The sequence below is a fragment of the Ruditapes philippinarum genome, unplaced genomic scaffold (genome assembly GCF_026571515.1).
Source record: "Ruditapes philippinarum isolate M1 unplaced genomic scaffold, ASM2657151v2 ctg11884_1_1_1_1, whole genome shotgun sequence".
In the NCBI taxonomy this organism is placed as follows: domain Eukaryota; kingdom Metazoa; phylum Mollusca; class Bivalvia; order Venerida; family Veneridae; genus Ruditapes; species Ruditapes philippinarum.
In genome coordinates, this window is record NW_026857175.1 from 107,429 (window position 1) to 129,376 (window position 21,948).

A 21,948-nucleotide genomic window follows, 5' to 3' on the forward strand; every position below is an offset into this window, starting at 1 on the left:
CGTTTTATAAACTTCAGTTTATTCAGGTATGTATCATTAAAACACGATGTCGACCGTAACTACCACCCAGATAAAACATAGCCTAATCTGTGATGACAACGTTTTTTTCATTTTCCTCAGTTAAAGCCATGATCAAGCACGTCGTTTTCACTAAACCTATGAACACGTCACTTTTTTCCAGAGTTTGGCTTGTAGAATTTTTGCTATTTCTCTGTTGACAGTGCCTAGACCACACATTAGCTGCCAGTGATCTCTGGTGGGAAGATTCCCCAACGTAATCATATTCCGGATTTTATGTACGACGTCAGCAGTAGCTGATGTGTGACGTTTGCTGAAAGAACCACTTGTACCTGTTTTGTGTATGTTATTTCGAATAGCACACTACTTTTACCATGTTGAATGCGATGCACAGTAACACCAGAAACATTATGTCCCGCCTGTTTTACTTGATTTACAATGTTTCTGTAGGACATTTTTTTTTGGCTTCAAAAGTTCTAAAATAATGCCCGCAACAAAATCATTTATTTTTGGTCTAACCATGCAGGGTCTTTCAAATAGATTGTTTGAAAGACCCCGGTCTAACCATATTGAATTTGCATAATTATGTGTATATAATGAAAAGCAACATTCCAAACATGCAGTATTATGATACCATTTTGTATGCCATAAAAGTAATATGGGACAGAATGTTTAAAATACCTATCACGTTAGGGATCCTACACTTCTGATAAAAACTTCTCTTCATCTGAATGATGTCATTCCTGTCTGTTGGAAACCTGGAAAAAAAAAACACACAAAAAAGAAGAAAAAAGCAACATTTATTCAGTATTCATATGGAAGCTTAACTCTTGTGCTGATGAACAGCACAAACTTTTAAATGAAATAAGTTGTGATAAAATAGGTGGATTGTCTGTTGAAATCCCACTAAGGAATATCCTTTTATTATACAGACAAAAATATTTGACAGGTTATATGTTATTAGCTATTACGATTGTGACAGGTTATATGACTCTATATAAACAGTTGCTTGAATAAAAAACCCAAGCCGCAAGGGTTATATTTTAATCAATTGTATATATTTGACCATTCAACATGCAAAGAATTTAAAAATCGTATGACCGTTGATAAGACGGCGCCCGGTTGTTTATCATAAAAGACAAACGACTTAAGCGTACATGCCGTGTCTTGCTGGTCATTCGATCCTCATTCGGGTCGAAATCTTTCATGTGAGGAAGCCATCCAGCTGGCTTACGGAAGGTCGGTGGTTTTATCCAGGTGCCCGCTCGTGCCTGAAATAATACTGAAGGGGCACCTGGGGTCTTCCTCCACCAGTAAAGCTGGAAAAAAATCGACGAAAAAAATCTCGGCGGGACGCTCTAGGATGGCCCGACTTGAGTGTACGGTCGCCCATATGGGCTTTCCGGCGGCGACCTTAAATAAACGCATTAAAAAAATTGCTGGTCATCAAATTTCATCAAAATATTATGCCTGTACTCAGTGTGACTAATTTTCGTTAAAATCACTGAAAATAGTAGTTTATAATTTATGCAAAAACTAGTTCTTCATATATTTTGATACCTTTTATGATAAATTCGGAAAACAAGTAGTTCAAATTGCATTGTATGGACTTGCAAATCAATACATGTCTGTCTCATTATCGATTGAGAGATAAAACTGTTAAACTGTATTGAAAACTTAGTGCATGCATTATGCTTCTATATCATAAGTAAACATAGATAAGGCTGTTTATGAATTATAGTATAGTGTATATAAATTTGTATAGTACAATTAATTTCTTTCAGTTACTTTGTGATAATTCATGATAAATCCATTGAACATAGTATAAGTACTAGTTTTATTTCCGTTTTATCACATTATTAAATTTGTGTGTTGCTTGCTATGTGCAATTTCCAATAAGGGTTAGGAATTGCTATTGGAAGAAATCGCAAAAAAAAAATAATAATCGCTTAATGTACTATAATTATAAATGTAACATAGCAATTACGATACACTTGCCAAACAATAATAAGAATAAAATAAATAATGAGTTTGTTTTCGAGAGAGAATGGACTGCAGGAAACAGTTTTACAGGCAACACTGAACAATAACGCGTATTTTTGCAGAAGTTTTTGGTCCTGATATCAGTTAAATCAGATAATGAACGACAATCACGTAAAAGAGATGATTTGATTTTATTGGATATTAAAGAAAATGCTACTTAAATTGTGACAAAATGTATATTTTCGGATGCGAAATGTAATTCGTATTGAAAATTTATTTTCGATATCTAAATTTTGCCCTTAACTTGGATTGAATCCCGCCTGAGGTTCATTTAAGTGAGGAAGCTTTCCAACCGTTTATGCCTGAAATAATGTATCTTAGGACTTTCACCGACAGCAAAAACTGGAAAGTCACCATATGCCCTTTACAACCTCAATGTGGCTTAAAGTCTGATACATCAATCAACCAATCAAATCAAATCAATCAAGTCAACCAAGTCAATCAATCAATCAATCAATCAATCAATCAATATTGTTAAACTGGATTTCAGTTCCCAGCATTTAATATCAGTCGTCAAATTAAATAGGTAAAGAAATAGTGTTCGTCTTTTAAAAATCATTCATGGTGAATTCTTACCCAAACCTTTATGAGTAATTTTTTGTTTCTGCCTGTTTAAAAGAAATCAGAAAAACAATACAAGTAAATAAACCCCGTCATGTACGACGGAATCAGCGTCAGTGAACAACCTAGCTTTGTATATCATCCCTCGTGTTCCATAATTAAACATATTTTCATTTTTAAATTTAAATCAAACTATTTACTTCCGTTTTATACACTGTTACAAATATATAGTTTTAAGAAATATGAGACTTCTAAAACCTATTTATATACTTTATATATCTGTATGACAAAATATTACTAAAAGTCATTTTATAACCCTTAAAAGTTTGTCCTAAGGTTATACGCAAACTTGTGAGGATTTATTTTGGCTAATTGTAAGAAGCGATAAAACCATATCGAAACAATATGCATGTATAGCATTCAGTGTAGGTTAACAAAGATAAGGTTATAGAGTTATATATGTTATCTTAGAGTCAATAAATTTCCACCATAAAGTTTAATTTCTTTATGTAAGCTACTTTGTGTTAGGTCCTAGTTAAGTTTTATTTCCATACTGTTAAAGCACATCATGTTGTTATTGATTCATGACAAAACTGAGTTAGACATAGAGAATAGAAATAACTATCAACTATGTTCATCTTACGTTTTTTTTTGACGGTACATTGTTAAATTATGAGGTTATTATACATTGCAAAACTGAATTCTGTTGGACAGGTACATGGCTGTCAAATGTATGTTGTAGCAGGCACAGGCCAAGTTTGATATAGGTTTTGCCACTGTGCACTAGTCCATTAGAATGAATATTGTTATCAACAATGTATAGAAACCTCTTTATTTCACACCATGATATTTTGACATTTTGTCAGAACTTCGTTCTTCAAGTATAAAAGGATTTGATATGCATTTTTAGACATGAAAACAAGGCTAGATGGAGTACGATATGCATTTTATACCGATATTTTGGACATTGAAAATGAAAACGAGACTACATAGGTTGATAAAAATAAGCCTGACTTGAAACGAGACCAAAATGATAGGATTAGATGTGTTGATGATTGCTATTGATACAGTACGTGGTTCAAATGCTGAAGGCCCTTTACTTATAAATTTAATTTATAAAGTGTAGAATATATATCTATACTTTTGGTTGAGTTTAAAGTCGCACCAACATAGTAGAGGTCATATGGCGACTTTGCATCATTTAAGGCAAGGTAGGGTACTTATGAAAGTGTTTTAAAAGATTACGTACATTGTTATAATTTGTGTCCTCGCCCAAATGATATGTTTCCAAAACTCGTAAGGAAAATATACATAACTAGACGGGAAGTTAAGTGTCCTCTCGAAATGGAAAAATGTGTGGTTGAAAAAATTAATCATTATCAAATTAAACAAACCAACATAGATAGCTACATTTGGTTTAAAGGAGCTACACTAAGATTACAAAACCTAGAAACATATAGTTTGAAACATTTTAACAAAAATCAAGTGAAGGACTTAAAATTGGAAAATGTGCAAAGGATAATAAGAAAGGTACTCAGAATTAAATTGAAAATTGAAAGGATGTGGGATTTTCAGTCCGATTTGATTAAAGAGCATTTTCAAAAGCTTTCATTTTTGGGTCATTTCGCACATTAAAAATTCTAAGTCCGAAAAAAGGGTGAGAGAATGCTCTGAAAATTTGCACACAAGTTATTGGTTTAGACTTAAATTAAATCTCAGAAAGATATTACTAGCTCGTTATACAAAAAATCGTCAGTGGAGTGGGGCTTTAATAGAGACCTATAACTTATTATACAATAAGTTGAGCTTCTTTTTTTAACATCAGATAATTCGTAACTAGAAAAATGCTTTCAGTGTAATTCGTTATCTTTTTCATTTCAGATTTTAGTTTAACCATGTTGCGGTCAGTATGTTTCAAGAACTTTGTGAAATTTAAAGAGTATCAAGTGATGGATTTTTTTCGGGGAAAGGACCTTTCATATTTATAGGTGAAAATTGTACAGGTAAAAGCTCAGTTTTTGAAGGCATTAGACGGTGTTTAAAGTTAGAGTACAGTACATCAATTTCTTCAGTTTTTGATGAAAACTTTCCGTCTTATTTCATTTGCAATTTTGAAACAGTATTGTCAGGAAGTAATGAAAATATTATTTCTGGGATTGTAAGACTTCCATTGACAAATCGATGCAAGAACGAAAGTGATGAAATTATGCTCACAGTGCAAAGCTCTGACGAAAAGTTGGAAAATGAAGATGTCCAAGATGATCAAAAAAGAAAACAAACTGAACCTGATTTAAGTACTGACATGGAATCAACTAGTCAGCAATTAAAACGACAAAGAACTTCAAGTGGAGATAATCCTCTAAATATTCCAGGACCCGCAGCAAAGAGAGATGTTGAGCTGCAAAAGACATCATTTGGGGAAGATGTGAAGGGAAGAAATGATTTAGAAAGTGCAAATTACTATAAATTTGCCATGAAGTGTTCCGATGAACAGTCAATATTTATCAACTCAGTTGAAGAATCCGAAGATAAGAAGAGACTAGAAGTTTTACAATGTTATATTGAACAGGACACTGACAGTCTAAAAAAGCTTTTCGTCGACTCGATTTTAAAACAAAAGTCGGACAGCAAAGATGTAGACAAGTACATATACACAGAATTTAGAAGTATGGAAGATCGACCAGTAGAAAGTATCAATGAATTAGAGTCAATATTGAATATTTTAACGGAAGAAATTGTGTTTACATTCCCTTTACGTTCAATTGGGCCTTTACAATGGTCTAAAAGTAAACGCATCGCTGGCGAATTTCGAGACGACAATTACAGAGAAGCAGAGACTAGATGTGAAATTATGAAATATTTCTTAGAAGACAAAGGCGAAATTTTCAACAAGGAAAAAGAGGAACACATTTTTAAACAATTAACTCAGATTAAAGATTACGACTTTAAACTGGGCAAGGATGGCAAGATCGATTTACCAAAAGGTAAATTTGCTCTTCTTAAAACGCCAGAAGGAATCTTAGAGGCGAAGACATTTTCTATCCTGTTATCAAGCAAGCAATACAAGACTATTTTGCTTGAGGAGCCTGACCGAGGAATGCATCCACAGCTCGTGGCCAGAATGATACAGATAATGAATCAAGAAAAGGGCAACAAACGTGTTATACTTACTACACACCAGAAAGAGTTTATATCACCTTGGACTGTTTCAGACACATTCATCTTTAGACGTTCTGAAACAAAGCATCGTATCATATCTGGCAAGCAGCTTTTAGGTGAAAAAAAGGATGCCAGTATGAAGGATATGAGATTAGCAACATCACAGCATATATCGGATATTTTCTTTGCAAGGAAAGTTTTATTTTATGAAGGTGAATCGGAGAAACTTTTTCTCGGAGAACTTAAACGTCAGATTCTGACTAGTGAATGTAGTATCACTTCAAAGTTGTTCAATGGAGATGAAGAAGAATGCAAAAAGTTGAAGAGCTGTATGATGGAATATACTTTTATCAAATTGAATGGTGAAGGTCTAAGTGAATTTTATCATGCAATATCTGACAAGCTTCAGTTAAATCATCTGTTCCTTTTGGACAAGGATAAAAGTGAACAAGTGAAACATGGACAAATCTTTTATTGGAAAGATGGCGACCTTGAGAAAATGGTGATTGAAATGTGTAAAGCCGACGATAAACTTGCAAAAGATCTTGTTCAACAGAATGTGATTACTTTTGATAGTACTAAGCCTAAGGGAACTTTTGACATCAAAAAACGCAAGGGCAAGGGCAAACTTTTCCTTGATGAACGTATTACATGTAGTAATATTACAATGAGCGTTAGACTTTTACTCGAACACTGCAAGCCAAATGACGACCTTGCTGCATTTATCAAAATGTAAATGTAGTTACCTTTCTCAATTGGACTGTTCATAAGCCTATAAAATGTGATTCCTGACCAAAAAATGAAACCAAAAAGTAGAAGATTAACCTTGTAGAATTGAATGGTTTAAAAAAGATAACGAAAGGTGCAACCATTCTTAAGCATAACGAATAGATTGAATAAATCAAATTGAGCTTGGAACAAATTGTTGCAGTGTTATACTGCACTATTCGTACACGTACACACCAGAAAATAACCTTGTAGAATTGAATGGTTTAAAAAAGATAACGAAAGGTGCAACCATTCTTAAGCATAACGAATAGATTGAATAAATCAAATTGAGCTTGGAACAAATTGTTGCAGTGTTATACTGCACTATTCGTACACGTACACACCAGAAATAGTTTATTTAAAAGTATTAGCCGATCTCTAAAGTATTCTGTTTTGAGTATATTTACCATTGTTATTTCTGTCTTGGTTTAAACATATGTATTTTAGCGCGATTGTGAAACAAGTTCTTGCAACTTATACCAATCACTTTCCAATCCGCTTCCTGGATCCAACCAAACTGGTGTCATATGAAGAAACATGGTCGTGCCCGAATAGGACTCGAACCCATGATCTCTGGGTAGAAAGGCAGACACATTAACCACTAGGCCACCGCTCCCCTTATTTTTGTCTTTATTCCGGCTGTCTAAAGACTCCATGTAGATTCAATCAAAGATGTTATATTTCCTGTCCCTGAAGATCGTTTTATCACGACATTAATTCTTGTTGTATTTGTGATATTTACGTTACATTAATTTATTGTTTTTCTACTTTATTGGACTGTGACAGCTAAAATTAAACCAAAAATGTTTGGTTAAAGTAAACAAATCAAACAGAATGATAGACTGGCTAACTACCTTTCTGTATTTGCTCCTTAATTGTAAAAAGCATAAAAACCAATGAATAAATACATGTAAATACAAAATAAATAAATAAATAAAGGGAAGATAATTTAAAAACGAAATAGATCATTATATACGCATAAAATGTTTCTTTTATCATATTTTTCAGAACATGCAAAGTTTTAAATGAATGCTTTTGACAAGTTTTCAACCAGCCATTGTCTATTATAAAAATTATATTAGTAACATATGCAAGTGATGTATTGTTACTGATAAAAAGATCTGATATTCATAACCTATTTAAAATAATTACTTACTAGCTGCACTGTATCATCATCAATTTTTTTTTGAGTATTGGTCCAAAATTACTTAATCGGTGAGGTCGAGAGGTTGACTCTTCGGAATAGTTATCTTAAAGATAACTGGCTGCGTGGGTTCAATCCACGTCAGCAGGTTGTTTCCTTGAGCAAGAAACTTTAAACTTATTGCATAGTACTGGTTAGTTCCAGGAACGGATTTGAAAGTGTTTCTATAAGCTGATAGCTTCCGAAACAAATCGAACTAAAATAAATTCTGCAATCCGAACGTCCTCGGCTGTTATCTATAATAACCTCGGAAATAATACGGAGTGAACGTGGTTTCAGGAGAGAGTGTAATAACGAATGTACATAATTGACATCCAAAAAAAAAGTTAGTCTGTTTCGGTACAATTATGATTGAAAATATGTCTGACAACCATTTTTAGTTTAAATATGCCAAGTGATGTACAATTTAAAACAAATCCGACTAATTGTCAACAGGTTGACATTTTGTACTTTCGCTTTCTACAACCATTATAATACATATACACATAATGTATTTGTTTGCTTCTGTATCTATAAATTCACTTATTTAGGTGGGCAATTACTTAATATATTGGAAATAAACTTGTCAACATCTCCCAGCATTAAATTATTATTTGTTTACATGTCTAGTTTCTTAGCGTAGGTTAGACCGAAATACCGTATCCGTTCTGTGTAATTCATACTATATTGAAAGGGCCGAAAAGTTGCGATTGCAAGTTCTGTATAAACTAAGTTAAATCAAAAGTAATGGATATATTTGCTTGTAACATAGAATAGTATATACAATAGAATATTTTGTATAGAATGTTTATAACATTATAATAATTTTTTTCCGCAATTTTACAATATGACCTGGCATACAAAAATGCATGAATCTTCGAATATCTTAATACTAGGAAAAGCGCATTCTCGTGTGTTACATAAATTATACATACATTTAGGCACAGCTATTAAGACCACACAATTATCACTTTAGTTCATCAGTTTCTGTCAAAAGCTTCGAATTTTGTCTTCAAATCTTAAAAAGTTAAAAAGACTGCACAGTTTGTTTAATTTGCTGGATTTTAAGTCAGACAGACTTTGTAAAGACAATTAATATGGCAACCTTCCAGCTTAATTTGTGGAGAAATGTATAATTCGTTTTTTATTTTGTACCATTACAAATTATGATATTTAACATGAAAAGATAAATAAATCTTCGTCGCAGCTGAATAGCAAAATCTTATCTAAAGAAAGGGCAAAAAGCAGGTATTGACAGGAATTAAACAAGCACTATAAATACGTGTCCTTCAATCTTATCTCTTCATTTATTTGATAACACTGTTTATTTAGTTATATTTCTACATTGACTTAAGAGCTGTTCAAATAGGTAAATATATAAAAATATTGTACCTTGATCCGTTTTGCTTGTGAAGTGAAGTGTACTAAAGTAAACAAAGACTTTATGGTAACTCATTGAACAGAGTAAAATTTATTGAACATTTTAATACCGATTTTTTTTTGTATGTGTGTGCGTATTATTTTAGGAGAGTGCATTGTTATTAATGGCGTACTGAAAGATAGTCTTGATTAATCCAGAACGATAAGTATAAGTATACAAGCTCTATTAATAATTTACTATGATAGCTTCATAAATGCTATGTACATGTTTTGCTATCAGTTGATACATGAAATTCAATATGATACAAGGTAAATAAGCAAAATAAAAACTTAAAACAAGATCTAACATAAATATTCTGATTTGGTATTACTGAATATTACTTTTGTACTTTAATTGACTTAGCCTCCTGAATGTTTATTAGAATCTACCTGGAATATTGGCTAAAGTGTAGTGTGTTTCCAAGGTAACAACGAATCGATTATATCAGATATTTATCAGAACATTATGGATTTGGTATGCGCCGTGGAAAACATCTATAAACCTTTCGTACAAGCGCTTTGGGTAAAAACCAATATTGCCTTGCATTTGGCGTACCATTATACTGAAACAAATGCTAAAATACATTCAAGGCAGTGCTGCTCTTTTATTATTCAAAACACATCGGGATTTTAGATTCGTAAGTATTACTCATCAATTTATTCATATTGATTTAGATTTGTTTATTGAATATCGGATTTGCATTTAATTCAATATTGTAGGTAATGTAAGATATTTTAAAGCTGCTTTATATTGACAGGTTTGTTTTACAAGTAGATTAATGAATTTTAATTGACGTGACGCATTCAATATCGATTCTATTGTTGTCATCATATTTAAGATCATATTCCAACGTTAACCCGTTTTAGACCAGCGGCAAGTCATGAACTGCTTACTATGGTTTACAGTATAATACAAGTAAAATGGTTTCCTGCGGGGAACATTTTTAATGATATAAAGATATTTCATTTAACTATTTTCAACATTGTTTGGAGGATTAATAAACGTTTGTACCAGGAATAAAGTTGACAATAATCGATCAATACAGAAGAAGGTCTTTGGAAACTGGTGACCGTTGAAGACCTGAGACCGGAGAAGGTCGAACATAAAACAATTATGTCTTTTTAAGAAAATGATTAAATACCATTTTCTGAATAATTCCGAGCAAAAAAATAAAGTAAACACACAAGTTTACGCAGAAAATATCTCTATTTAGTATGGCAGATGCCACTACGAATATTTTAATTTTGTAGATTTTCAGTATAAACAATTTATTGTTTGTAACATTTGAGATAGATATTAAAGAAACATTGATAATTTTCAAACACATCATTCAAGTTTTTCCGCTTTAAACGGTAAAATAATTATAGAAAATTTGAAATATCACGTAATAGTTTTTTGTTGTTGTTAATTAGGTGTTCTCTAGAGGTAAATCCGTAACGTACCGGCAAACGGTATTTAGCTAGGTTTTCGAAAAGGTCAATTAACCAATCATGTACGTTTACAGATCACATGCTCCTCCATGTACCGAAAACAGGTCACGCGCTCCTCCATGCTCAAAAGTTAAACGCGTACCAAATACCTGTGGTCTCCAGACCGCAGGGAATAATCGACTGTGCATTCATATCTATGAGGGAAAGAATATGAAATATTTCTAAAAATACTTGGGAAAGATTAGGCTAAAGCTCAAAGGTAATTGCATTTCATTAATGTAATAAAAAGATTTGATGGTACTTGAACAATTAAGCTTAAACAGGAAAATTTATCAAAGAAATTTAATAAAGTTCCGTCTTTTTTATAGTTGTCGTAACATTATTTATTTTCCGGTGTTTTCACGGAAACTTTGTCTTAAAGTTTCTCTTAATATTGTCTGAATATTGTCTAAATTTGATAAAAAAAAAAAAAAACAAAAACAAACAAACAAACTAGATTTAGTATCGAATCATCACATTAAAATTGTTTTACTAAGACAATACACAGTAATACTTCAATATACGTCATTCGTAAAATAAATGAATGTGCAAGTAAGTAAACTATGCCTCCGAGATGCTGTATTGGATCAAAATAAAAAACTCTATAAAATATGCACCGATATTCATAACCGAAGTTATTATAACTGTTTCACGGATAAAAGACATACATGTATATATTAACATACACTTTTTATCTTTATGGCACAGTATTCTTAATCTTCAAAGAGGACAAATCTTTGTTAAATTACATTTAGATAATTGATTTGATATATATTAGATTCTCGTAACGGGGAATAAGTGTCACTGAATGTGACATAGCTTGTCAGTAGTATAGCAAATCTTAAACAAATCGGTATTTTGACTTTCGTAGATAATAACTACTGTACTTATCGCCATATAGTAAAAGAAGTTAAAGGTGGCACAGGGTCAATAAGTACTTTTCCTGAAAGGTTTTCAATATAAAAAGTATTTGATAAGTGGTATTTATATATCATTTTTGGCTTAATAGGCCTTTAAAAGCTTGGCCTCCCTAGAACTAAGACACTCGTTCCACCAGACCCATCATAGTCAGGACAAATCACTTATCACTTATTTTAAGTATATAATTCTTACCAGGCTTTGACGCCACATGTTTCAATATACATTTTAAATTTTGTGTAAATCTTGACTTTATCTTGACAGTAAATTGTTTGTATTCTAAACGTTCTTCGTGTGTTTCTCTTTGTGATTTGCCGTGAGCAATGATAAAACAATAGATTCTATTGCTAAGTATAGAAGAAATCCGATAGAGTAACAAAATATACATTCCGTACATTATATTTTAAATAGGAAACTTCTTTTACACGGATTATATTCAAAAATTCAAAATGTGTCTCCTATATTTATATCAAATACAAAGATTGATCTATTTTGACTTCTTGACATATTCAGACTTCCTTTTTGATGTTGATCTTTTCCTAGAAGAAAAATTGCATAAAAATAGAAAATAAAATAGAATTCAAACAAAATTTACCTGTAATTATCAGTATTATTCATGTTAATCTATCTTGTCACTTCAGAACTTCAACTAAGTATGCTTCGGTCTGTCTGTTTTAAGAACTTCGTGAAGTTTAAAGAACATCAGAGGATGGACTTTTCAAGTGATGGGCCTTTTATCCTTATCGGGGAAAATGGTTCAGGCAAAAGTTCCGTTTTAGAAGGTATCAGGCGGTGTTTGGAATTGAACCTGAGTACATCATTTTCCTCAGTGTATAATCCAAATGAGATTTCTTATTTCATTTGCAATGTTGAAGCTGTTATTTCAAAAAATAAGAAAAATGTAATATTCGGTATCGTGTCTATACCTGGAGATACGGAGCAAAGTACAGAAATGCAAAGACGTAATACCGAAGAAATGATGGAAGCTGAACATTATTCAGACGAATCTGAAATAGAAGGAAAGCACATTGGACATAGGAAGATGAGTGTTGACGAAGACAAAAGAAGTCCAACTGGACGCAGAAAACTAAATGTTGAGGAAGAATTGGCAATCCAACAAGTAAAACGACAAAGAGTTCCAAGCATAGAAACGCGTAAGTCTGAAAACATGGCAGAAAAAATGAAGAGCAATGATTTTATTCCGTCTTTAGAATCTCAAAGACTTTTACCTAGAAAGAATGCAACAGGAAGTAGCAGATGTCGGTATTATAAGTTTGCCTCATTAAAAGATAATACAATATTGATTAATTTAATTGATCAATCAATAAATTCTAATGGGGAAGCAGACCTGCTCGCCGTTTCTGAAAGTTACATGCCATCCAACGATCATCAATTCAACAAAACTTTGTCAAAACAAAATCCCAACGAAAACGATATAGATACTTCCATCAAGTCGATATTTGGAAACCTTCACAATGTCCCAAAAACAGCTCCAGAAGAATTAGAAACATTATTGTGCTCATTAACAGAGCAGTTTGTATTTACATTTCCCCTGCGTTCAATTGGTCCTTTACAGTGGTCTAAAAGTAATCGTATCGATATACGGAAACGGGAGATAAATTACAAAGAAGCTGAACAGAGATGTGAAATAATAAAATATTTCTTAAAAAACGGCGAAGAGTTTGACAAGGACAAGGAACAAAAGTATTTCAGACAGTTACTATTGAAAGAGTCTGATGACTACAATTTCAAGTTAGACAATGATGACAAGATCCATTTATCAGAGGGTGAGTTTGCTTTGCTAAAAACACCAGAAGGAATTTTAGAAGCAAAGGCATTCTCTATCCTTATTTCAAGTAGGAAATTCAAGACCATATTGCTTGAGGAGCCAGACAGAGGAATGCACCCACAATTTATGCAAAGAATGATTCAAATAATGAAAGAAGAGAAAAACAACAAAAGAGTAATACTAACAACACACCAGAAAGGGTTTGTTACACCATGGACAGTACCTGACATATTCGTTTTTAGGCACAGCGGAAAAGAAAATCAAATAATATCCTGCAAGTCTATACTTGGGGACGAAAAAGATGTTAATATGAAGACAATGAGATTATTAACATCGCATCATGTGCCAGACATTTTATTTGCAAAGAAAGCTTTGTTTTATGAAGGTGACTCTGAACAACTTTTTCTCGAAGAACTTAAGAGTCAAATTCTGGCTGGGGAAAGTAGTATCACCTCAAAACTGTTAAATGCAGATAATGTTGTCGCAGCAAACAATCAGCTGAAGGAGTGTCTGATGGATTATACGTTAATTAAAATGAACAGTAAGGACAATCGTGAGTTTTATACAATAGTAGCTGACAATCTTAAGCTGGATTATTTAGTTGTTGTAGATCGGGATGCTGTTCCGGGTATACTTGGAAAAAATAAACCAAAAGACATTAGGATACATGAAAGGGAAGCAGCAAAGTCAAGATCACAGGCCGAATGGAAAGTTATCAGAAACTCACTAATGCAATCAAACCATATCATTTTTTGGTTAGATGGCAGCATTGAAGATATGGTAACAGTGATGTGTGATGGAAACAGTGATCTTAAAGCGTCCCTTATAAAGCAAAAAGTGATAGATAAACAAGACAAGACTTCCCATGACGGTGTTCGGCGTAGTCAAATTTATGGAAAAAAACTTTTTCTACATGACTGCATTGACATTGGGAATGTTATAGAGAGTGTAAGATCCATTTTGGCTCACTGCAACCCAGACAACGATCTTGCTGATTTTATTAATATTCTCGCGAAACAAACCCTATAAAAGAGTTTACTAATCATTCCTAGGTAGCTTGAAATATATAGATAGTATTTGCGATTTATTAAAATCACAGCATCAAAATGATATTGCTGTAAAGACAATGATTACATAACATATGAAAACATTTCTTCAGTCACAGCGACACTGATGTAAAATGTTGCACTTTTTCGTTTCTCTCATTGTTGTTATATTGTTATATTTTTTCTGGTTCGACGTGATGTTTCAAATACATTGAGGATTGAATACGCCGGTGCTAGGGATATGAGAGTTGTTGTATAATAACATTGTATGTTGTACTGTATATATGAACATTAATGATAGAATACAATTATAGTGAAATGAATAATACTTAAATCTTTTTTAAGATATTAGATAAATTGTTCATGTCAAGTTGTTTCCTCAATAAAGAAGGTTAGTGAAGAGATCACAATGATTCGAGTGTTTACAAAGCTTAAATGATTTTGAAAAACAATTTAAACTTTTTAATACAGTTTAAATAAAAGAAGTAATTCAATATTAACTAAGCTGATTAAAAAACAAAATTGCTGACAAAGAGTCCAGCTCTATGTTCGATGAATTATTTATCTTTCTATTACTAATATACATTGTATTTATTTCGTTCATGTTTTTATATTTTATGTTGATGTCTGAGTTATTAAAATATACACTGAGAAAATACAACGACAATTATTATAACTAATTTATATAGTAACGTTTTATTTTTAACTAGTATATCATGCATATTGATCAGTAGATTTCTATTCACTTCTCTCTTCCCTTGGTACGTGCACGTCTTTGAGAAGGCACAGGGCATTGGCAGAAGATTTGAAGAACTAGAGATTGCAGAATAAATAAAGACCAGAACATGTACCAAAGAGTCAGCTGCCAATGTCATCACTGAATCCGAGGGGAGTGACCCTACAAGCTAGGTAGGAACGAAAAGGAAGAGAGAGCCCCAAACAGGAGGTGTCGGCTTGAAAGGCAGACCCAGTGCTTGACACAGCGGTGTATATATGATCAGTCACTGCTATGTCTTACACTTTTGCAACCACCTTGGCATACGTTGCTAGTTTTGACCAACGGTCACGTGTTACTTCTTCTTGTAACACTTACCAACTTTTTAAATAGATCTACATACACAAATTAATTACTGATGAAATCTATATCATTATACCTATAATAACAACACAATTTCCTCGAAAATATCCGTTGTATAGAATACATACTCATATTATAAGTTGATAACAAACAGCATATTCTCATCTACTATGTACTTAGAGTTTTATAATAGTTTACACGAATATTATCTAATTAGAGACAACTATTAGGACCGATGACATAATACTAGTCTAATGAAGACCAAATAAAGCGTTCGGCTTGATTAATCAGCCGAAGATCTAAATGTCTATGCAGAACAAAACACCAAGTGAGAACAAATTTATCTCTTCCTTTGTGTTTACCAACGTACATTAATCCAAGGATTTCCTGTCTTAAGGCAAGATAACCTTTAAGAGAAATGTTACAAAATCACAATATCAAAGATATCACAGTAAATTGCATCAGACAACTAGTACAAAATGCATAAATACAAATATTTGAATTCTTTTGTTTACTAACACAGTGTCTTTGATTATTTTGAAAAATAATCGTTATTTTGTCAGTTAGTGTAAATTTCAAGTATGATTACATTTTCTACACAAGACATTTATCTTACTTTTAAGGTCAACAGTTTTGAGGCCGACAATTTACCTTTTAATTTAGTGTTTATTATCAATTTAAATAAGCCAAATACAAATAATATTAATACAAATAATTGATTCTTTAAAATCCTGATTTCCTATCGTGTACAGCAGTATCATATTAACAAGAACTCTAGGAAGGACAGCAACGCTCGACTATTCTTAGTGCTTGATAGTAAAAAAGCCTTGACAATGTAAAATTGTCTAAGTTAATAAAAAGGGCATTTTTTTCTTTAAATCTATGTTACAGTTATAGGCATTGAAGAGAGTCCTAGAATAATGCTCTCAAAGAAGAGTATAAAATTTCAACTTGTTTCAAAGACAGATGTCAATAGAATATGAAAATATCGGAGGTGGTATGCAAACTTAAACGTAAATTCTAAGTTGAAAACTGGCATTATTCTGCCAAATGCTTAATAGAGTTACCTCCTCCTGTCTTCAAGTTGGGGTCATGATGGTGAACATGTGTGCAAAGTTTCAAAGCCATATGTCAATGAACTTTGAAAATATGTGAGGTATTACAAAAACTTTAACGTAAATTCTCAGTTGAAAAAGAGCCATAATTCTGTCAAAATGCTTGATACAGTTACCTCCTTCTATCTACAGGTTGGGGTTATGATAGTGAATTTCAATGGACTTTGAAATATTTGAGGTATTACAAAAACTTTAGCATAAGTGGTTACGCCGACCCCGACGCTGACTTCAATAGCTTACTTATTTTTATCGAATAGACGAGCTAAAATGAGTGAGGGGTACAAAACACAAATATTTTGAAGGATGTTATAAAGTTCAAAAGATAATATTGCAACTCCATCACATATTATGTATTCACAAACAAAACGTCTCTCTATCTTTAACTACAATTTTAAATTTTAAATGTTCACTTAACATATGCACCCCTAATGCATTACCTCCACTTTGGTAAGTAAACAAATAGGCTAGAATTAATGTCAACTGCAATGAAAGTAAGGAGCGTGTGTTCAAACCCCAGCAGGGTAAACGTTTTGTTTTATTTCTTCTTTTTTTCTTTTATCATTATCTATGTGTCTGTCAGACTCGCTCTTTGAAAAGTAAATATTTAATTCTTTAATTATTTTAGCTATTCATTGGCAAAATGATGTCAATTTAATATGGTCTTATAAAAACAGAAGAAATATGGTCTTATAAAACAGAACAAATATGGTCTTATAAAAACAGAAGTAGACGGTAAAAGATTTTTTGTTTGACAAGATCAACCATTAAACTTTTAAGAAAATTTAGAGTGAACACATTATTATTGACTTTTAGTCCTGTTATAATGACTAACATAAAAAATTCAATGACAAACACCGAGTGATCATAAAAATACAAATATTAGCTGAGAAAATATAAAGATTACATGGCAGAACGAAGACAGAAAGATCAAAATAACCAACAAGGTAAAGTTATATCAGAAAAAAGTTATATCAGAAAAAGATAGAAAGAAATTTCAAGAAACCATACATGGAATTTAAGAGTTATTGTCACCATATAGAAAAAAAATAAAGAAAAGGAGAGACAAAAAACTAAGAAACAGCAAAATGCATTTATCAACATACAAAGGTAATTTTTGCGGAAAAAGAAATTACAAATGAAGCATTGAAACCGAGGCAGCAAAACAAATGTATTGCTGCAGGTGCCGCATTTAGAACAGAAAATGTTGGATGTTTTTTTCGATTCTTTGTGATTTCGAATGAAGAACCCTTAGTGTTCAACACGTTTGGTCACAGTTGAGGAATGATCGGCTGAAGACTCTGACAAAACTGTAAGTTCTTTCACCTGCATCGGAAACCTTGCTATTACTTGACAACATCGATCATGAGACAGTATTAAAAAAAACATATTCCGGACTAGAATCATTTATTTTAAATTTAGTTCCCTTTGTTGAAAAAGTATCCCTAATGCGCCAAGAAAAAAATCCATTTCTCCGGTATATAATCTTTCAAAACATTAAAAAATGAGGTGTAAAACAAACTTTCATTATGATACTTTATATTCAATTTATATAATAAATTATATTTTGTTAAATAATTGTAATTTTTAACCATTCATTGTGTCTTTTTTCAAATATTTTCAAATTAAACAAATCTTCTACAGCAGCAAAAATACCTCTCGCATGGTTCTTTTTAAAGAAGCAAACTTTTATTTAAATCTCTTATAAAGTAGGAATGCGAGTTTATTGATCAAGGGAAGTAACCGCTGCGAGAAGTGTAGGGTATCAGTAACAGTTATTCCCCTGGTCAATACAGGAAAGTGAATAGCAAGGTGCGAAGACGTTGATGTAGCAGACGTAAAATATTTACTGGCATGAGATAAGACGCCGTTGACTGTGTACATGAATTTAGGGTTAAATAGAAATGTTGAGTAGGACAAGAAAACAAGTCATAAATTAAAGTGCACAACTTTTATGACCAAATGCATACCTTATTTGAGTACATAGTAATGTATAACTATCGGTTTTAGGCACGGGAAGATATTAATATACCTATGGGTATACAGTAGATCATTTTATTTATACACACAATATGAAATATATTATCGTTCTAAACACAATGTTAAGAGAATATTTCTTTAAACCACGGCTAGCTACAAACATTCTTATGAATTTCAACAGTTGAGTATACCATTAGTAAATTGACCATTATCATTGGTCAAAAAGCCTGTGAGGAAGTCTCGATGGGCATGTCGGACTCATACAACATAGACCTATCAGCTGGAAATCATTGTCTTAATCTTTTGTATCGAACATACATATTATCTTGCCTTTCTCGCCGAAGCAGTAGGAATAGGCCTTGACTCGGCTAAGTTATGTTTGTGAAATCATTTTTATGACACATATGTGAGAGATTCTGTTTCTTCTAAGCGTTTCTCGACTACAAACAGACGTTTGATAAAATTTAAATTACCGTAAAAATAACCCTTATCTGATCAAAATTTAACGAATGATCAGTTCTCAAAGACTTTTTAATCAAAATTAAATTGTTGGCAGGATCAATTCTTAAAGTTGAAAAATGACCCTGGTTCAGTTTTCAATATTGAAAAAAAACCCATAGGGTATAATTTAAACGTGCTCAAAAATTTAATGTTACACCGGACAAGAATCCGTGTTTTGTTTACACATTCAAATTGTTTCACATACCATTTCCATGGACATACCTATTAATGGTTAATTATCAAAGCCTTTTAAAAAATAAACATAATTATAATTTTGAAGGGACCAACTGCTTCACAGGATAAGCAGCTGTGATATGTCAGTTTTGTATATTTTACAAGTTGTAGACAGGTTTTGGGGACAGATCTCTGAAATTTTCTTGTAGATAAGAAGTGAGTTAGGTAACAGATAATTAAATCTATAATTGATTTTTCATTTTTATTTTGAGACATTCCTTTCACTTATTCTTATTATGCAAATGGACGAGAGTGTATAAATTATTTAAAACCTTAATTCGTTGGTGTACGAACAAGGTGTTCGTTTTGCTACTTTTGTCTTGCAGGAAACGAAACATGAAGGCCAACTGCAAACTGAAGATGAAGCACATAGAGTGCAATCTGTTACAGTGCAATTTACTCTAACGCCAGAGAAATGTATACAAATGAAACGGAAGTCTTAAATATAAAACGCAGACAGCAAAATCATTTTATAAATGATCTTTATAACGTTTCGTCAACTTCTTAATCTTTGCTTTGTGATTACAGTTGCCCATAACTTAAATTGATGATTAGATGTTATTTTTCTTGGTTCATCACCTTTCCTGTAAGCATCCTAAAAAAAACAAGAGCTGGTGTTTTTGATTTGTTTTAGACTGAAAACCATAATGTACTGAAATCTACAGTCGTATAAACATTCCTAGAGAATAACGCGTGTGTACTTATTGTTTAAATAACAAACATGTGTCATTTACTGTGAATATCATGCTTTTTTCCATTGTTGTAAATATAACGAAGTAGGCCAATAATACTTATTAAAATACTATGAAGGGAGAAATAATTTAACTGATTTTTACCCATGAATGAATTCAAGCTGTAAAACAACGATATGTAATGTCTGTGTTTATATACACCAAATTATTTGTATATCGTATGATTATTATCGAAGGATGTAAAATGATTCTAGTCTCATGTTGCATTGTATATTATGGGCCGATGGCCTTCTTATGAAATAAATCCGATGGCCTTCTTATGAAATAAATATGTTGTAGTTGTTGTTATTTATCAACTGAACGACATGTCATATCAACCCTTTATCAACTTATATATTTATTGTTTCGCCCTTTATCTTTCAGAAGCTATGCAAATTGTAATATTTTTACATCGAACCATTTGTTGGGCATTGAATTTTATGCACATAGGATATTTTATGGCCGAGATGATCGGTTCATAACGCCCCTTGTGAAAACAAAGAATTCACTAACTTTTTCATATCAGCTTAATGTATGCCATTGTCATTGTTTTATTCCCGTTACCTCCATCTCCAATGCCTCTACAACAATGAACTCAAGTTAATCAACAATGCTTCATCTACGTATATTCTTTGATTGACCTACAAGAGTAATGCTTATATTTTGGTGAAATTGTCTATAAACGGCTATTACTTTGTTATGAATGGATGTATTGTATTATTGGAAATAAGAACACTAAAAACATTACTTTAAAGTAGGAAAAGCTGAGTTTTACCTAAAATTGACCTTAACCTTTAAGGTCAAATTATTTCTTTTTGCTAAAATGTGTCATATTTTGGTAACTTATTGATGTATTTGATACAGACTTGAACATAACAAGACATAAAATTGTCATGTTTTGCAACTACAGTATAACCTTGACCATTAAATGATTTTAATATTTATTGTCAAATTGTTGAATTGTGCTAATGTTGAACAACCTTGGCATCATTGGATGTTTCGTAAACTTTCTTTGGCATAGCTACCTTTTCGTTGATATATATAAGTTGGAATCTTATGATAAAATTGACCTTGACCTTACCATGACTTCGACATCTATGGTACATTTTTTTCTAAAACTAGCTATTACTTATTTTAGTAATAGAAAGATTTGATTGATGTTTGAACAAACCGACACTTACTATACACTTGCTATATTAATTAATTTTAGGAACGACCTTGACCTTCAAATGTCATAGACATTTAAGGCCATATTATTGAACTTGTTAAAATTGTCATAATTGTGTTACTTATAGACTGATTTTGATTGATGGTTTGACTAACAGCCACTTAGATTTAAAGTGTCAAGTGGGGCAATTCAAGATCATTGTGTAATTTATTAGAAAATAAAGTTATGTTATTTAAAATAAAAAGAAAGAATAAAACAGCAGCTTTGGTTTAACATGTTCTTATGTAAAGATTGTTAAAGAAACAATTATGTACACTATTGGGTGTCGTTTTGTCGTATTAACTATTGATTTTTCTAAATAGAATATATTATGCTAATCAATAGTCTTCTTACGTAATATGACATTGACTTTTTCTAAAACAAATATTGTGTTTATCTGAACAAGTTGTTTGGGTCATTTAATTTATAAAACATCAAGAATTAACTCAGATAATATTATGCAAGGCATAAATCATATTAAGAGTAAGTATTTTATTTTAATATTGTCTTCTTAATTTACGTTGGTGTTTTATCATTTTTGTTTTTATTTTGCTATTTTATGAAGTTTTTTAAGTTGTTCATTAAAACCGAAAGTTCGGTGTTTGGTATATACGTACTTATTGTTAACGAGTTTCTTTGTGGACATATTATTCGGTCGTAACATAACTTAGATAGTTCTTATCATCTCAAATAAAGAACAGCGTTAGTATCAAAGAATACAGTACAGCTCA

General features: G+C 32.0%; 2 protein-coding genes across 4 annotated transcripts; both read left to right on the forward strand.

Moving 5' to 3' along the window:
• Window positions 1–1,691: 1,691 nt before the first annotated feature.
• LOC132748996 (uncharacterized) lies at window positions 1,692–8,326 on the forward strand. 2 transcript variants are annotated; one of them, XM_060738658.1, is made up of 2 exons: window positions 1,692–1,840; window positions 4,504–8,326. In XM_060738658.1, the coding sequence occupies exon 2, from the start codon at window positions 4,829–4,831 to the stop codon at window positions 6,515–6,517; it is 1,689 nt and encodes a 562-aa protein (XP_060594641.1). In that variant the 5' UTR covers window positions 1,692–1,840; window positions 4,504–4,828; the 3' UTR covers window positions 6,518–8,326. The 2 variants fall into 2 exon arrangements, with proteins under 2 accessions (XP_060594641.1, XP_060594643.1); XM_060738660.1 differs by lacking the exon at window positions 1,692–1,840 and adding an exon at window positions 4,020–4,152.
• Window positions 8,327–8,471: 145 nt separating this feature from the next.
• Window positions 8,472–15,035, forward strand: LOC132748995 (uncharacterized). Of its 2 annotated transcripts, none has more exons than XM_060738657.1 (2): window positions 8,472–9,318; window positions 12,181–15,035. In XM_060738657.1, the coding sequence occupies exon 2, from the start codon at window positions 12,195–12,197 to the stop codon at window positions 14,355–14,357; it is 2,163 nt and encodes a 720-aa protein (XP_060594640.1). In that variant the 5' UTR covers window positions 8,472–9,318; window positions 12,181–12,194; the 3' UTR covers window positions 14,358–15,035. The 2 variants fall into 2 exon arrangements, with proteins under 2 accessions (XP_060594640.1, XP_060594639.1); XM_060738656.1 differs by lacking the exon at window positions 8,472–9,318 and adding an exon at window positions 9,366–9,789.
• Window positions 15,036–21,948: the final 6,913 nt, after the last annotated feature.